We start from the raw sequence: 18,514 nt of genomic DNA, 5'->3' as shown, positions 1-18,514 counted from the left end.
GAGTCCCCCGCCCCCCTCAGCCCCGGTGAGCCTGGCTGCGAGAGCCCCAGCTCCCCAGCGCAGCCCCGCAGTGGGAGCAGTGGGAGCAGTGGGAGCAGTGGGAGCAGTGGGATCTTGAGCTGGTGCAGCAGCAGCATCCTTCCACACTGTTGAGTCAACGTTTAGAGGTGATCCGGGGGTCCCTTGTTAATGCTGCCACTTAAATGACTGACAGGTAGCAGCAGCGAGCTAACGCTAGCCGGGGGGAGCCCCTAGGGAGCTCGCGAGCCCGGCTCCCTGGCTAGCGTTAGCTCGCGAGCTAACCGGGCCGGTGGAGCCCGGCTAGCGTTAGCTCGCTCGTCCAAGGCCATGTAGAGAGACTCCCTACATGGGCATGGTGTGACTATGACGTTTGTTTTGGTCGTAATCCCATTCGACGCACTCTAGCGTATCGATTCTGACATAGAGGAACCACAACAAATCGCCGGAGTTGTTTTTTTCCAGAGTTTTTGGGACGGTAGACATGCGAGATACCCAAAATAACGTGTAGAAGCACTACAAAAGTGGAATTTTCATAATATGTCCCCTTTAAATCAGTCCCACATTGTACTTCTGCCTGACACCTTCTATTTCTGAATACACTTTCATTTCTAGAGCAGGCAGCGGGAGACAGAAAAGTGAAATCCTCCCACAACACGTCCCTTGTTCAGCTGACACAGCACCTCTCGCCGGGAGACGGAGACTTCCTGATACCTGAAGGTACAGGCAGCACGTCGGATGTGAGACTAGTGACAACAAAGTGATGGAAGAAACCCGGTAAACTGTAAACTCAGCACATTGCAGCGGGAGTCCTGTCAGTCCCATGTGTCCTTTTGATGAATCCTTCAAATACTCCCTCGTGTTTACATCGGTTCTCAACACTACAGTACATTTGTGCTATTCGAGAACTCTTTTTAGAGTCGTTCACTTCAATACTTGGTTTGTGTTGGACTTTATTGAAATGATTTGGATGTGCTCATGAGATACGTTAAACAACACACTAAATGTCCTACAAATAAGATCTAGTGTATGAATACAGCTGTGTAATGATCTAAATCACTTTTATTTAAACAAATCAAATTTTCCACTGTTGAGGAAATCAAATCTAAACAGACGATCATATAAAATATCTTTTAAAAGCCTTATCCATCATTTGTAAAATAATTTGTAAAACACTGCTATACACAAGATTTACAATCATTGACAGTAACTGTAATACATTTTAATGGCACTCCCAGCTCCGCTAAGTAATGCGGTCTCATTAAATTCAATCAAACTGCACAGAATGTCCCACACTCATAGATATCTGCTCCCTAAATATGCATTTCTTTTGAATCAAGATCCAAGAATTATCAAATTATATTTATTATTATTATCAAAAAACAAAACATAACCTCCTTGGCCGAGGTAATACTGTGTTTTTCTCTACAGTTGAGTATTTGTGGCAGAAAGCTGTGAACCGCAGGTCAGATGCCCTGTGCTGTAAGCTGTGGAAAAACACTGCAATGTAAGAATTTGCTGATAAACACCTTTACTCATGTCACTATCTCGTTCCCTCCATGCTTTATTTCCAGTTATTCTCCACATGGAAATACATCTGGCCTTTCATCGCCAAAAGCCTCGGGGTAGCTGGCTACGATTCAGAGCTGACTTCACCTTCGGGCTCCGTGAGACCATTTTTAGTCCGGTTTGTAGTTCACCATACAAGGTGCATTCTACAGCAGAAGCTTGGGAGAGCGGTCAAGGCAGGAATGTGTAAATGTCTCCTTTTATGCATTCACAGGAGAAGACTGGTTTAACAATTAGAATACAAAATCCTCCACCAAACCAGAGGAGAGGGAAGAGTGCGAGTCACAACAATACAGGGACAGCCAAGTGTTAAGTGTGCTCATTTAAAATTAATTCTGTCATCCCCACAGACAACACAGCCGACTGCAAAACGGCAGTTATCCAAATATAATCCTCCCTGTAATTGGGTATAAACAGCAGAAAGACCAATATGTCAAATATTTTATTCAGGAGGTTAAAGAGTCGTCCTCTGCGACACTGTTCCGTGTTTTAATCCTTCTTTTGTGAGTGCCCTGTTTTTGTCTCGATATTTTTGAGCCCCTGTCAACGCCAGAGAAACCAGGACACAGCCTGTGTTAAAACTGCTGTTAAGAGGCTTTCAGGTGAGCACGACAACATGTTTCAGTGACCTGATAAGACCTGGACACGGAGCAACACTACCATTCATTTGAAGTTGTGTTCCTGTTGTAATGTTAAGGCCAATATTCAATCTCTGCTTTGTTCTGCTTTAGCCTCCTCCTTCCCCATGTGATCTTTTAGTTCACTAGCATGCGCCCGATTTACTATCTTTCACTCTCACTGCCCCCTTTCCCTCTCTCTTCATTTCCCCTTTCGCTTGTCCCGTGCACAAGCACATACACCCCCCCTACCATTGTCTCCCACTGTCGCAGGCCACCCATAGGCCCATTAACAGGTCTCCACTTCCTCCCACTATCCAGAAAACGAAGCTTATATTTCTCACATACAAACACTTCTTTTTGACTTTTGACTTTAGCCCATGTCCCATCCACTCACATGGAGGAGGCGGAGTTATGACCTGTACTTCCACCAGCCACCAGGCGGTGAGATACTTTGGCGTCACTTTTGGGGAGCAGTCATCTCGTCCATCTTCATGTACAGACCGTGGTTTCGCCACAATTTTATAATGATTCAAAATATCCTCTCAGCAGTGTGCTGCATTTTTTGCCCAATGCCGCACTTTCTCTCTCCCAGTGTCAGCGGCTTGGTGTCAGCACAACATCGGTAGATCCCACTTTCCCCGTGTCTACAGAGCAGGTTCTCTGCCAAAGACACTTTCACAGCAGCAACGAATCCTCCGCATTATTCAGACACAGACAGGAAGTGACGTATTAACTCCACTGCGTAGATCAGGTGATTTTTGCTTGACAACACACAGACACTCTCTAGACATCTTCGCCAGGGTCTCTCACGTGTGTGTCTTTGCTTTTTCACTGCAGGGAGATATTTGTTCTCTTTTTTGTTTCGGTTTTCTTTTTACGTCTGTATTCGCCCGCGGTGAATCCAGCTGTGTTATCACATCGTCCTCTACTGGATTTCTATGGACTCTTTATAAAGAGGCCAGTCATGCAAAGTCCACAGAGACTGCAGAGTTCAGACATGCCTGAAGGCAGCTTATGTTGCCGCAACAAGCAACAAGCACACAGCTCTCAGCAGAAGGGCATTGTCGCTGTGCATTGGGTGTACATGATGATGTACAGCATCCATGTTCACAGGACAAGTGCCCCAAGAAACTGGAGTGAAACATCGCCCCCTGTTGCTGATTAAAATAATAGTATAATAATAATGATGATATAATAATGGAATAATGCGTTACTTTGTTCATTTCCCATTAACCGAGTCAGGGGGTGTGTAGGGACACACACAGAATGGACAAATCAGCGTCTTCGACAAGATAATTCTTATCCGCCCTATAATTGCGATTAGCTTGAGTACGACAACAAAGCACTTGTTTGGCCTTTCTGCAGAGCCCACTCAATCCGGGAATTTTCCATGAGTCAGGTACCGTGACTCATCTGTCATCAAACTCCATGTGTGATAACTGTTTAGGTAATCTTTCACTCACACACACATACACACACATACACACAAACACACACATACACACACACACACACACTCCTATATTGATGTTTCAGCATGAGCACAGAAGTGGGGGAAGCGCCAGGATCACGTTCCATAATAGCATGTACTGTTAGTTTTAACCCCCGCACACACACTGACGCTGATACACCCGCAGCTGATCGGAGAGTAACAAGTGAGCGTGCTGATCACTTATTGATGTGGTCTTTATGAGCGGACATCCTGGACGGAAGCGAGGACAAGGAGGAAGGGGGGGGGGGGGCGAGGAAGAGGAGAGGGGTGTTGAGTTACACACGGCTGAAAAGCGGCCTGCTCATCTGCTCTCGCAACGTTCCCTGCTGTGACCCACTCCCTTTGTGCGTTTGTGAAACTTGTGAGGGAGCATGTGTGCAATGTGGACGACATGTTCACAATTGTACGCCCCCCCCCCCCCCCCAACACACACACACACACAAGCACAGAGGGCGTGTGTGCATGGTCAAATAATGTGGCAGGTAGCACCATTAGTATCCAAGCACAGCTGAAGGACGACCGTTTGACTGTCAGCAGATGTAGACGGGTTTATTGGGAACACACACACACACACTCTCTTACACAACCACACACGCACACGCACAGACACACACACACACACACACAGCTTGATCCAGCACCTGCTTCTCCTGCCTTTGCAGTGAGTGAGTGAGGCTGTAGGACAACAGGTGAGAGAGGAGAGGGGAACAGCATGTCCTTGTTTTTCAATCTCAACAAGGCAGACAACATCTATTGTAGAAGCGGGACGAATAATCTACAGCTCTAAATTCACCCTCATGTTCCCGCGGCACGTCAAAGTTTACTCACAGCTTTTGTTTTTCTCAACAACAGAAATCTGATGTGTTCAGGGCGGAGGCCGGGAGGAGGAGGAGGTGTTCAGTCGCAGCTCTCAAATGGCCGACAACACGCCTTGATTGAAACGGTGAGGGCGGTCATTATTGCTGACTGCATGTTTCTCCGGTTCACCTTTACGTAACGTCCAGGCTGCACCTCAACAGGATGAGTCCCCTTCCTCTGCCGTCCCAGACTGTCGCTCTACTCTGTCCGGATGTTGCACCGCTCGGCTCGGGCCTGTTTAACCAAATCTGCAACATGGTTCATTAGTTGACCAAAAATCAAAATAATTGTAATACTTGTGACAGCTGACTGAAATATCTGAAATAAGATTTTAAAAAAGGCAGTGTTTTCAGTTTTCACAGCTTTTCACCCAAAAAATACCAAGTTTCCTTTAAATGGAGCAATTTCACCGTGTATTTTTTTTCCTCCTGCTTTTTACCTTTTCCTGCAGCCACCACACTCTACAGGAAACAACATCATTTCAGTAGCTTAGAAAATACCCGTGGTCACAGTGGCTACATCCGCAGTAAAACAAAATGCCATTTTAAAACTAAAAAGAATGTCTCTTCACGCGAGCCTTTTAGCTCGACATCACTAATAATCCTCGTCCATGTAACACACCTGCAAATCTATATCACTTGACCATCCAGGTTCATGTGCATGATGATGTAAACAGGAAGCAGCTTGTCTATCTGCCAGCTGGTTACATACTTACAGCAAATGCAATGAACGAGAAACAGCAGTGGTGAAAACTGAAATGAGCAGAGTTGAGGTGGAGCTGTTACTTATAAGTCTTAGAAATGATTTGCATCCCCCCGCTGATGGTAGAGGCGTGACTGATAACACCCAATCAGGTCGCAGATACGGATGACCTGCTTCCTGATTGATCCCTGAAGTTTTTAACCTGAAACGGGGCCGACAGCGTTTCTAAACTTCTCCGTTTCAGGTGCTGAAAAACTCCAGAGTAGTGTGGATGGAATTTTGAACACAGCGTCAGTGAGCTGGTTTCAAACTCAAACATGCTAGTGTGGATGTAGCAAGGATCTAATAAGGAAATTTGGCAGAAAAAATGCCTGAATGAGCAGCTGCTAGTGAGCCACAGGGCCCGTACATGAAAACACTACAGTGGTTGAACTGCAAATAGTATTTTTATTATCAAAGTAATAGACCGATGCTCTGTATTATAGTATGAGCACAACTATACTGATCATGTGGAAATAAACCAAGAGACAGAGTAAAGACAATAAAACTCCTATGTGTAGAACCGCAGCCACTCGACTGATGGCTGCAGGGCTATCCTTTAGCAGATTGCCTCTTGGGTAATGAGGCAGTTATGTTCCTGACGGTAATGGAAAGGCTGTCATCACAGAGACAGCGGGGGCATGACCGCGGGCACGACACAATCGAGCGACCCGGAGAGGCAGCGTGCACGGAGCCGGCGAGCGGTCCAGACGACATGGCCGTCCAACCAAAGATCAGCGGGCTTAGGGAGAGGGCGCGGGGGCTTTAGCGGGGGATGTCGACATGATCTCATCTGGAGCAAAGTCAGGGGGCAGACAAATAAACAGCATGTGAGTGACAGAGCGCTGCAGAGGCACAGGACAGGAGGGAGGAAATACAGAGCGTCCACTTCACGCCTCTTCCAGGTAATGAATCAGTCCAGTGGCGGAATTAGGTGTAACCGCGTGACACACGGCCGTGACTCAACGGTTTTTTCCTGATCATTGCTGACAACTGACGGTACACAGGGTCGTATATTACAGACACCATGCCTTTCCCATATGAGGAACGCAGCAGGAGATTGTCCGGTTCAGAAGAGACCACAAGGCCACGTGTTGCCCAAAGGAACAATAATTTCCCCGTCTGTACAATGTACAATAAATTATGAAAAAATTCCCATTATGTGGTTTATCTTCACCGTTCAGTGTCTTGTTGTGATGATATAAGGGAATATCGACCATGTGTATTTTACACATCTCTTTTCAGATGGTGTCTGTTCAGCCAATCAGAATCGTCACAGGAGGCGATTGAGAGGTGGAGCTCTGTGTCTCCTACATCCCACACCAGTGTGCCAATATGTTGTTTATAGATTTTCATGTTTTCTTAGATATGACTCCTTTTTGATAATTTCCCCAAAACATGATCATTTCCAACCTGAACGTCCGAACTTCAGTGAATGACTGAGAGCAGCTTTATAAACATGACTCGAGCTTCAGGGGCGCTGAAGCTTTCCCCTGAGGACAAGATTCTGAATAAATCCTCAGCAACTTGTGTCCGAACTGCGATGTTCCCGATAAGCTCCTGCATGCTGTCGACTTTCATTGTTGTCTTTGTCGGCTCGTTGGGCAGTTTGAGGAGTTAAATTAGGCTCCCAGCCTCACACGGGACATATTCAGCTGTTTGCTCCCTGTCACTGCTGGAACTCGCTGACATGCCCCCTCCTTCTGATCGTCCACATGACTGGAAAATGCAAAGAACAGCAAACCATCCCAATTTTATTTATATTTTATTATATAAAAGGCATTTGCCAAATGTGTAGAGAAGCAGCACATAGAGGAGAAAAAAAGTTCAATCTAGAGATGAAACAAGAAGTTTTACAATTCATAAACAAATTAATAATATTTTTTTTATCATTTCAAGGAAAAAATTTCTGAATTTCACAGGTTTTGGCGTGTAAGTTAATATTTAGATCTTTTTTTCTTAGAGTAAAGTGAATATCTTTGGGTTTTTGGACCATCGTTTGTGCAAACCACTCTTTTTAAAAACTTCAGCAGAAAATCTGTTAGTGAAGTAAAGAAAGATTAAGTGATTAACCCAGAAAATGACCAGCAGATTAATGAGATTCACCACTGGTCTCAGTCCTGATGTAATATCTACAAACCTGGTTAGTCTGGGTGAGGTTCTGCATCTGAAACATTTCAACTCACTGACGCAACCACATGTCTCTATTTTGATCTGGTTTCTGTTTCCTGCACCGTGTTTGTTTCAGACAACAAAATCCACCCCGGTAATCCACAATCTAGTTCTGTTCTTAGTTGAACGACACTATTTGGTATTCAGGAACAAATGAAAAGATTTACCGAACCTAATTGGGATGTAAAAACAGGTTATTCAGTGTTTTTTTTGTTGTAGTTTTTTTTTCCTCTGCTGAATCACTCATCTGTCTGTTTGACACGTGCTTGGCTTTAGCACAGTCTAATCCAAACCCTCATGCTCGAATGGGATTTGGGTGAAAACCAACAATCTGGGCCACGGAGCCTCGGGGTGAGTCAGGGACAGTTTTACACAAAAAATAGACCATTGTTGGAATAATTAAGAAAATTCATTTCTTTTATTGTGTGAACCATCGTGTGTAATTACTGTTCCTCCCTGAAGGGTCAAACTGGAAGCGGTCTAATGAGTTGAAACGCGTCGGGCAGATTGTGGCGATAACAGATGAGAACCGGGTGATACCTGCATGCACTGTCTGTTCCAGCACACGTTTTGCTTATCACATTCCATATTGTTTCCATTACTGCTCCATAAACCAGAGCCAACTTTCCACTGTAGTAACGGATATTACTTGTGACATGAAAAACACAATGTCTTTAAAACACGGCAGACCTTTTTTTAGCTGCTAAACGTTACCAAGAACAATGTCTGAAGTAAAGAATATCTCCAAATATGAAGATTTTTTTCCATTACGTCATTCAGGTTTTCAGCCTCGTTTTACACAAACACACATCACGGTGGTTATAGCCTCTGCTGCTGCAGCTTCATAGCACTTTAACTGAGATTGTTATATTCAGGTTTCAGTCAGAGCTGTGACTGAGCAAAGTACTGGACCTAGACGGGTACTAGGGCTGTGTAATATGAGCATATCAACACACCATGTGTCCAAAAGAAAAACGTGTATCATTTCATACCATGCCCTTATTTTGTTGTGCCATACCTCCCACTATTTACAGCAGTACCTTTGGACAGGACTCTGCATTCTTCCCCACGTGATGGATGCAGGCAGGAAATGAACATTGAAGCCAACACAAACAATTATAGAGGACAGTGAAATGTGAGGCGGGACGAGGTCATTCCGAACAGAAGAAGGACTTCGACCAGCCAAGAAGAAACTACACAAAGAGCATGCACCTTGATGATTGGGTGACATGGACCTGAAAACTGTCTTCATAATTATAAGCTGCCGATTGGTCACCACAACAGATTCAAACCCCACTGACCTCTATTGCCACCGATGCAGGAAACATGTCAAATAGCATGGAGAGAGACTGAGGACGAGAGCCACCAGAGAACAGTTGAGTGCTCAAAACAAGCCCCAGACTCAAAGCGTGCAAGAAGCGTTTGCCCCCGGTGCACCATATGGTAAAGAATTAAAAAGATGGCAGGAAATAGCAGCTGTAATGACATGAATCGTTGTTCCTTGTATTGACCTTCATTGTTACCTCAGTCCTACCAAACCAACAGCCCCCTTATGCGTAATCCTGCTTAAAACAAACAAACAAACAGAGATGAAAACATAACCTCCTTAGCAGGATATTCAGGAAGCAGGAATGTTTTATACATTAGACAAACATAATATACAAGTGTTATAACATCAACTAGTGACAAGTTCGCAACAACTATCTCCCATCTGGAATTTCAGCACAAATGAACCACCCAAGGTTTTAAGTTGCCAAAAGTTGGTATTATAATGTATCTTAATCAGCAGTGAGTTAATACAACAATCATTTGGAAAGGTATAATCACACAGGCCTGACACTATGGCTGCAAGTTCAGCAGCAGGAAAGACTCCAACCTGCAGTTAACTCGCTCACTTGGATGAGGTGACTAGAAAAACAGAGACTAGACATCACTGGATAAGCTCTGAGGTTGTGTGTATGCCTGTGTGTGTGTGTGTGTGTGTGTGTGGTGACCCAACACTGACACATATGCAATCACAGCCTCTGTCGAAGCAGCAGTTACTGTCAGCATAGCAGCAGCAAATCCTCCGTGTTACAAAACAACAAAAACAACTCATGATTAAATAGCTGTGTTTGCACTGTGCGGGCTGCATGGGCCCCGGCGGGGGACGGACGTGTATGGGGCGTAGTGTTATTACAGTGGGATCGATACCTGGAGCGGGGAGCGGTATTGACGGGGGCCGGCTGCCGCTGCCTCTGCCTCTGGGACAGCGAGTCCACGGCAGGGGAGACTGAAATCTGTTTACAGTATGTGAGGACACATTAATCCCATTACCACCAATGTGGTCATTACGCTTTTTATTGAGGCAGAAGCTTTTCCTCGTCAGCAGCACTTAAGGCTGGTTCGAACTATCACACACACACACACACACACACACACACACACACACACACACACACACACACACACACACACACACACACACACACACACACACACACACACACACACACACACACACACACACACACACACACACACACACACTCCTGACAGGCAAGTATGTCCACACAGGCTGCTAATCCATAGAGGTCCACATTACATAAGGCAGCTGAGAGATGCTACACAAGCAGCTCTCACTTCATGCCACTGCAGCATATGGACAGATGAACTCTTATTCTTTACGCTCCATCATCCTGCCTCCTCCTTCACTGCTTTACCTTGGTAATGATGCAGCAGAAAGCTCAGGTATTATGAAAATGAAGTATAGCAGATGCTAAAGTGCGCCTGCACAGCTTTGCAAATGTGACCCATGTCGTCCTGCAGTATTGAAACATGGACGGTTGTGTTAGAAAGTAACCGGGTACGTTAACTTAGTTCTGAGGTATTATATTTGAGTAATACTATTACTATGCACTTCTTATCTTGTACATTTTGGAAAGAAACATGTTTTTTACTACACCACACATATTTCAAACCTTTCATTACCTTTCAGACTAGTAAATATTCAGTAGGGATGTCCCGATACAACTTTTTCACTTCCGATACGATACCGATATTGTAGCCTTGAGTATTGGCCGATACCGATATCAATACGATACGATATAGGCACAAATCATACATATATTTATTCCTTATTTTGTTGTGTGGAATGTTAGAAAAGGCTTGATAAAGTGATGTTACTGTTACTGATGTTGTAGTGATATAACAGAAAACAATAGTCAGCAACAGTAGGTATAGGAAAAACTGACCCATGTATTATTAACCAATTGGTTACATAAATTTTAACCTTCAACATAAGAGTATTACCTCAACAAATCCAATGAAAACAAAATGTTATATTTAAAGTGCAAAATAACCACTGGTTACCAACATCATTATACAATTGAATAGAATAAATTAAATTTTAAAGTGCAAACAATTCAAGTTCACTTCAGTTATTTTTCTACTGTCAGCATATGTTGGAAACAACTGTGGGCAGGGACAAAAACAACAAAAACTATAGGAATAATGTAGCGAGGTTCGAGGTGCTCCATTAAGCGTTTAAACCCGACATTACTCACCACCGACAGGGGCTGGTCATCAAGCACAATAAACTGGGCTATCTTTTCTGTTATGGCCATTGCCTTTTTGCTGTCCCGTGGTAGTTTGTCATAGCCTGGATGCCAGACGAATTTAGCCCCGCCCACAACAGATTTGGTCGGGCAGTTCGGTCTGGGGTCGCTCCATTGTGAAAAAATTATGGCCGGACTGGGCCAATCAGATTGTCAGGGCGGGCTTTATACGATGATTGACAGATGATCAACGGTGACGTAATCAACCACGTCACCAAAGTGCCCTCGGGTTGAATTCGTTTTCAACAAACATGCCTGCCGCTGGCGAGCTGAGATGTGTAGATGCTGCCATTGAGTCTGTTTTAGAAGACATCGACAGCGCATTCATTTTGAAAGAGGAACACAGAACGTGGAGGCGACGCCAGAGCACCGCGCTAATCCCTATCGCCCCGGCGCTTGGCTGTTCACAACGGACACTGAAGCGACGCTGAACCGCCGGGCAGCGCTAATAATATCACCCGTTGATCCAGTAGATCGCTGCACGGCTTTGTGCCAGTCACACCGGAGGCTGAAGCACCGCGCTGCGCCAAGGCTGCCTCGCGGTGCTTCAGCCTCCGGTGTGACCGGCACAAAGTTTTAACATGGGAGTGGATGGGAGCCAGCTGTTATTTAAGGCTTGGCGCTGCGCTGAAGCGTCCGGTGTGAACCCGGGTTAGTAAATAACTCACAATGCGTTGCTTAGCATACGTCACATACTACGTTGCTCTGATTGGTTGTAGGTCTATCCAATTGAGCGAAATACTTCCACACAGCCGACATCACTACACCTTGCTGCAGGCACACACGTTGTCGTTGTTGTGATCACGTGGGCTGTGCATGCTGGATCAGAGACGCTCTTCTTCCGCGGCCGGCACCAACGTTAATTAAGGGGCATTACCACCTACTGTGTTTGAGTGTGATCAAACCAGAGTCACCTATTATAGAAGTCCTGTAGCGGTAAATGGACAGCTTATATCGGAGCGCTTATATCGGAGTTTTTAGATTCAGTCCGATAAAATCCGATATTCACTTTTTTGGCTGATATCGGACTGATTTCCGATATCAATATCGGATCGGGACATCCCTAATATTCAGATTAAACTAGATATATTTAATGGATTATGATAAATAATTATACTGTATATCAAAGAACCATGCACTATATAAAGTAGGGTTGGCAAAATAATGGTAATATAGATTGTCTCAATAACAATGTAACAAAGGTTCAATATAACTTGATATAATGTTTTACTCTGCCCATAAAGAAGAGTTTAAAACCACAACCTTTAACCAGGAGCAAAAATCTGTCTTTAAACTTAAAATAAATATGAATGTGACATCTATAGTGAATAGTTATCAACCGAGTCCTACTATACTCAAAAGTAAAGAATTACATATTGCTGAGGATACTTGATTACTGCATTAATGCAAAAACGAATTATAGAGTAATATCATTTTATTCTATAGTTGGACATCCTGCATTATAAATCAGTACTTTTGTGGGTTAAGTCAAAATTCTTCAACTTGTAACAGAGTAATTTTTCTAACTGTGACACATGAGATTTACAAATGTGTATAAGCTGAAAATCTAGTTGAAACCAGTGGCAAAGATAAATGGATTATTCAACGATCAAATTGTCGCTTATTTTCTGTACATAGAGAAATATTAATATATAAATGTGACCTACATAGATAATATATAGACATCACAGTACATATAATTGTCTGAGCACTATAGCAGGTCTTAGGAAAGGCTTTGTTACGAAACATTAATAAAGTTCACCTTTAGCTGCAGACACACTGTCTATCTTTAGGTAATAGGTTAGACGTTGCTATTTTAAGGAGCACCTTGTCTTTCCAGAGTCGTTTGTGTTGGGCTGGAAATCCCATTGGAAATTCTGACCGCAAAATAATATCACAGCCACAAAGGTCAATCATTGTGTGACACAGTTTCTCAGTCTTTCTCATTGTGGGCCTCTACATTCCACTCCGGGGCCTTTTTCTTTGCTTCTAATCTTGTCGCTTCATACTTCTGGCGTGTCCACCACATGGTAACCGGACGCCGCGCCCAGGAGACGGCCCTTTTGTTCTACGTCACCCTAACGGACACAGCGCTAACCTTTAGCTGACACCTGAGCCGCCGCTCTCCTCTAGGGTTTCAGGCCAATGTGAGCTGCCCATCTCCACCTGCCTATAGTGCCCGGGCTGGGGGAGCAGGCACACCTGAGCCCACTGCTCTGACCCAGGATCGCTCACCCATGCCAAGGTGCAGATCTGGTTTCCAACCAGCACAGAACATGATACAGTCACTCCATCCTGTCTGTCCTGCCTCTGCTCCTCTGCCTCTCGCCTTCACCCCAACAACTGATCGGAGTGCAGCGCAGGAGCGTAAAAAAAAAATGCAAGTCTGGGTTCACAGAGATGTGAAGATCAAATTTTGAATTTGATGAGCATGAAGCCATGTCCTTTCTCCAAAGAAGAAAAGCAACGAACAGTTGTTTCGAAACCTCACTTTGCAGATTAGATGCTCAAAATAAACATCACAAAACAAAAGGAATGACAATTTATTATGAAAGGTCGTATATCAAACAAAATACTGTGGGAAAGAATGAAAGCATCATCGACGTCAGCAAATCAGCCCAGATTAGCTCCACAAATAGCAGATAACTCATCAAATGTCTCCTGCTTCCTCAAAACATGTGTACTTTCTGTTGTGATAAAGCCTGAGAACAGACACATGATACGAGCGGGAGATAAGCAGGCAGAGAGGAGGACAGACCCCAGGTGGATGGAAACTTCTGCAGGCGTCCTCGGCGAGGAGCGGTGTGTGTGTTTGCTGACAGAGGTGTTTCTTTGGTCCGCTGACTCACTGTTGGGGTTGGAGTGTGCGACTGTTGTGTGTGTGTGTGTGTGTGTGTGACTATGTGTTACTATGCTCGTCTGTGTGTGGGAGGGCAGGATTGAGTTGATTGTAGTCTGTCCTTCGTGGCTTGTAATGCTGCCTCTGTTGTGATTGTATAACAGGCTTCACAAATTGAAAGTGGTGAAAAATCCATAATGACCTTATATTAATGTCAAAGTTTTCATGCCAAATCTTCACAAATTAGATGCTTTGTATAATCCTAGTTATTCTGAGACCAGCATCGGAAATGCCTCTAATACTGACGTACTGTCAATGTCAGGTCGGGTATCAGAGAGTAAACAAATCTCTGTGCCGATACGATGCAATGTCTTTAAGTATAGTAGTTTCACCCAGGTAAAAACTGAACTTTTTCTTTTCACGCAAATCCCCCCCTTGTTGTTCCTAAACAGCAGTTTTAGGATCATGGGAGAGGTCTTCAGCACCGAAATAATAAAAGAAGATTTATGTATGTAGTTTTTTTCAAAGGGTTAAACCTGAGCAAGGCCACACAACAATGATACCAATCATCACCTCCATACAGGGTTAGTAGCATACAGCTCTTAAAATATGTGGGAAGAGTAAATGGTTTTCTAACATCTGTAATTAAAATGACAGACTGAAGCCAGAGAGGCACTTATCAAGAGAAGGAGCAGGTTGACAGGATGATGATAAATTATTCATACATTACTCTATTTAAAGGTGCAAATAATGCAAATGACCATATAAATTAGACGTAAATGCCGGCGTGGAATCCAGCCTGTGAGGTTAACTGTGATGCTTTGCCTCAAGCGCTGCTCGGTAATACGTCCACCTGCCAATGTGCTGTGACCTTCACCGTGTGTCCTGTGATGTAATCAGCTGATGCCGGTAGATTTTCCAGGTAGTGGCGGTGTTGTGATGAACATGCACGTACTACAGCTTCAACCGACATCTCGGGCTTCGGCCAAACCTCCCGACCACAACAGTACCTCTTGTTTTTGGATCACTTTGGAATAAAAAAAGAGTCTTATTATTACGACAACAATCTGCCCCGTCCACAGCCTCTGTGTTTGGCTCATTAATGATGTAACCAGCGGGGACTGAGCCAAGGCGTGGGCCGGCCATCTCAACCGTGTCAAAACAATGCCTCCGAAACTTCACCAAGCCTCTCCTCTGAATAAAAGAAACTCACATTTTGCTTATTTTCCTAATGCCAACCATTCGAACACCACTGCCACATCCCAATCTCTCTGTGAAATGTCTATTAATAGCAGCAATCCACATATTAGTTCAGTGCTTTGCAGCAAAGCAGGAGTGGGATTATTGTTCCTCATCTTCAGATCTGGAGATATTAATAAAAACAGGAGACTCAGACCAGCTCAGATCTTGATGAATGATAATAAAAAAGCAGGTGGACGGGGAGGTGAGCTCAATTCAGAGGCTGATCCCCCACAATGCTTTGCTTTTATCTGCCTCTCTTCCTCTTATCCCCCAGTGTTCGCCGTCGCTTTCAGGGAACCACAAACCAGGATGACTGGTGTTCCTTTGTGCTATTCAAAAGTCACCTTCCCCGTCGCTTCTTTTAATTTTGGAACCCCTTTTCATTGGGAGAGTGTAGGAGCCGGGGACAGATAAGAGCTCCTCGACAGGAGGCTCAGGTGAAGACTGATCAGGCTGTCCTGCCCGTGCCTTTGTCAAGTCTGTCTGGAGAGGACGGCTAATCCAACAGCCTCAGCCAGGTTCCATTTATAAAAGTTTTTCACTTTGAAATGAATGACATCTAAGAAAACATGCAAGCACTAGCACATGTCCCGGGTGGTAAATGGAAAGACGGTCACAACATGTCAATATCAGGACAATTATTCTGCAGAAACCCACCACGATCAACGTGTCTCTCAACTCATTAGAAAACCGCCATCCTATAATTACAGGACAACTGCTGGGTGACACATTAGCGTCTTTCACCTTGGCTGATCTGCAATGGCGAGAAACTGTGCTGAGAGGAGCAGCTGCCTGGCTCACTGGAGGTAGGCACATCCCAGGGTGGATCAGAGGCTTAAATACACTGATTGTGTGTTCGCATGTGGACGATATATTTCAGTAACAATGCAGTTCTTCAATTGCTAAATCCCACCATCCAAGACAAAAGATAGATATACCCCCCCCCCCCACACACACACACACACAGACACACACACATATTCCCCTGGGCAGCTTGACTTTGTGCAAAAATGAAGTTGCAAAAAAAAGTGATCACGTAAGGCTGACCAAGTGGCCATGGGAACGAGGGGGACACGGTTGGGTGGCAAAAACCTGCAACTGCTTCCTTTGCTTGCAAGAGAAAGCAGAATTCAGCCTTTGTCCAATCTCAAAGCCTCTGGGGGCAACAGCCAATATTTTGATACTTCTGGTCCAAACAGCGGATAAATGGGCCAAGATTCCATCCTCCGTTCCCCGCACACTAGCAACGGCAGACCCAAGAAGTGGAGTGATGCTTTTTGGAGGCCTTTCAGATCCGGATGATATTTTGGCTAATCTCTTTTAACAGCAATCAGCATATGTATGCAGATGAATACAAAAGTAGATATGCATTCTCGGTTGATGTGTTCCGCCTCTCTTGCTCTCCATGTGGCGTGTTTACCTGCGGCCAACCAAAGCCTGCTCCAATGTGATTGGTCAAACTGGGAAAGGAAACCTGGAATCCAGAATGTGGACATTAGCTTTCATTCCACCTGAGCCCAGCCACACAAGTGTCACGGATGAAGAGGAGTACCGCCATCTGTACACTGACTGCACCTGATGTGCGTTTATACAACCGCACAAACTGTTCCGGCCTCCTGAGCTGCACTCTCGCCCAGTTTAGTGCAGCTCCAGTGTCTCTCTGGTGATGAGTCGAATCAGACGAGCAGCCAGCAGGTGAGGGAACGTATTCTGACATGGAATTTCCAAAGGGTTTAGAGGGGGAGCGGAGCGCTGGCAGACCATCTGTGTGGCCTTTTAAGCCCCAAAACTGGCACGTTCCGGTGCCAAAGGTGGGATCCCGCGGCTCACTTTGAATGGATACAAAGGGCAGCTGCTTCCCTGCACTGTGACTGATAGGCAGCACATCAAGTGCCCATACCTGTCCTCAGGACAAATTAGTAAAATATCCCCGTAGGGAGAGTTAAGGCGGCGTTTGTGATGACCTTAACGTACCAAAAGTCAATATCAAAGAGGGTAGAGACATTAGCTATGGAAAAAAGGACCGAACTTTGTCTGTGTTTGTGTCTGTGGCTTCCGAAATCTTACGGATACGAATTTAACAGACAAAACCGAGCAGTACCACCGGAAATCTTGGAGGGGCAGTGTAGCCAATAGTTCAAGCCAGTGGGCTAGGGGCTCGACTCTGGCGTCTCTTTCTTCTCTCGTCCACCGTCGCCATGTTTATTATTGTCGGAAGCTTTGTACTCTGCTCTGCCCTCTAGTGGGTGTGGCTGTGTGTTTTTTTGCGTAATGGCAGCCTTTAAAAATCACAATAGTGAGTTACTCTCACACTGATTCATAGCAAACCCCCAGAGCCCTAGTTTGTTTCTGAGAATGAATTAGATGTTTGTGTCATTTGTCGCCCCCCCCCCCCCCCCCTGTCTCTTCTTTCCATCTTATCTAATGTTCCTGGTTTGTAAGGGATGAGGTGAGAGCAGAGGACGGAGGGGAGGCTCTGACCAACACTGCGTCTAAACACTGCCTCGCTTCTCTTTTGCCCTGCATGTGCCTTGAATGGACAATTCACCCCTTCACACCCTCATCCCATCCAACCTGCGCGTCATCTCCAAGACCTCGCGATATAAAGAACAACTTACATAATGATACAACAATTGGTGCATTAAGCGCATTCCACGTGGGTATATATGACTCTGTGTGTGTGTGTGTGTGTGTGTGTGCGCGTGTGTGTCTGTGTGTCCCATTCTTGCATTGTGTAGTCATTTCAGTCATAATGCATCCAACGTCAATCATTGTCAGTGCGCGCACGTGCAATCCGCGGCTCCCATTGATAAAAATCCTCTCCACAGAGAGAGAGAGAGAGAGAGAGAGAGAGAGAGAGAGAGAGAGAGAGAGAGAGAGAGAGAGAGAGAGAGAGAGAGCTGCATCTAACGTCACCAGGACATATGCACATGTACAAGGCAGCATGCGGAGAGTCCTGAGCGCAAAACCGCTGCACAACGGGCGCGCACAATCCACGTGCGTAAAACCGTACCTGCATTTTGTCCGATGTAAACACCTCGATTTCCACGTCGCAGGCGATGATGGTCACCATCTCCAGTTTCATATTTATCGATGGCATTCCTTTTCGTGGTTGAAGGAGGAGAGGAAAACGAGTAAAAAGTCGTTCTCTTCCTCGGAAAGAAGGAAAGAAGGAAAGAGTGAGAGAGCGTCTCTGTTCTTGCTGAAGGAACTGGAGGTAAAGTCCGGAGCTGAGCTGTGGTTGTTAAACTCAGCGGTGAGAGTTCGCTGCTGGACTCCTCTCTGCACTGACGCGCTGCTCACAGTGATGCTGCAGCACCAACTCTCTCTCTCTCTCTCTCCCTAACCCATCCTCCCTCTCCCTCCC

The 18,514-nt window shown here is 45.1% G+C and overlaps 1 protein-coding gene across 2 annotated transcripts in view; it reads right to left on the bottom strand.

Annotated features, from left to right (window-relative positions):
- The window catches only part of rcan3 (regulator of calcineurin 3), a 44,157-nt gene that overhangs the window by 8,576 nt on the left and 17,067 nt on the right, over positions 1 to 18,514 (bottom strand). Inside the window, exon 1 of one of the 2 annotated variants that reach the window (XM_053435252.1) lies at positions 18,161 to 18,457. The exons of the other annotated variant lie outside the window; for it this stretch is intronic. Within the exon in view, the coding sequence (XP_053291227.1) occupies positions 18,161 to 18,247 (87 nt within the window). The 5' untranslated portion in view covers positions 18,248 to 18,457. Of the gene's footprint in view, positions 1 to 18,160; positions 18,458 to 18,514 lie in introns of those variants that run through there. 2 annotated transcript variants of the gene reach the window in all.

This window comes from Pleuronectes platessa, chromosome 11, assembly GCF_947347685.1.
Source record: "Pleuronectes platessa chromosome 11, fPlePla1.1, whole genome shotgun sequence".
Classification (NCBI taxonomy): domain Eukaryota; kingdom Metazoa; phylum Chordata; class Actinopteri; order Pleuronectiformes; family Pleuronectidae; genus Pleuronectes; species Pleuronectes platessa.
This window is presented reverse-complemented; position numbering and strand designations above follow the sequence as displayed.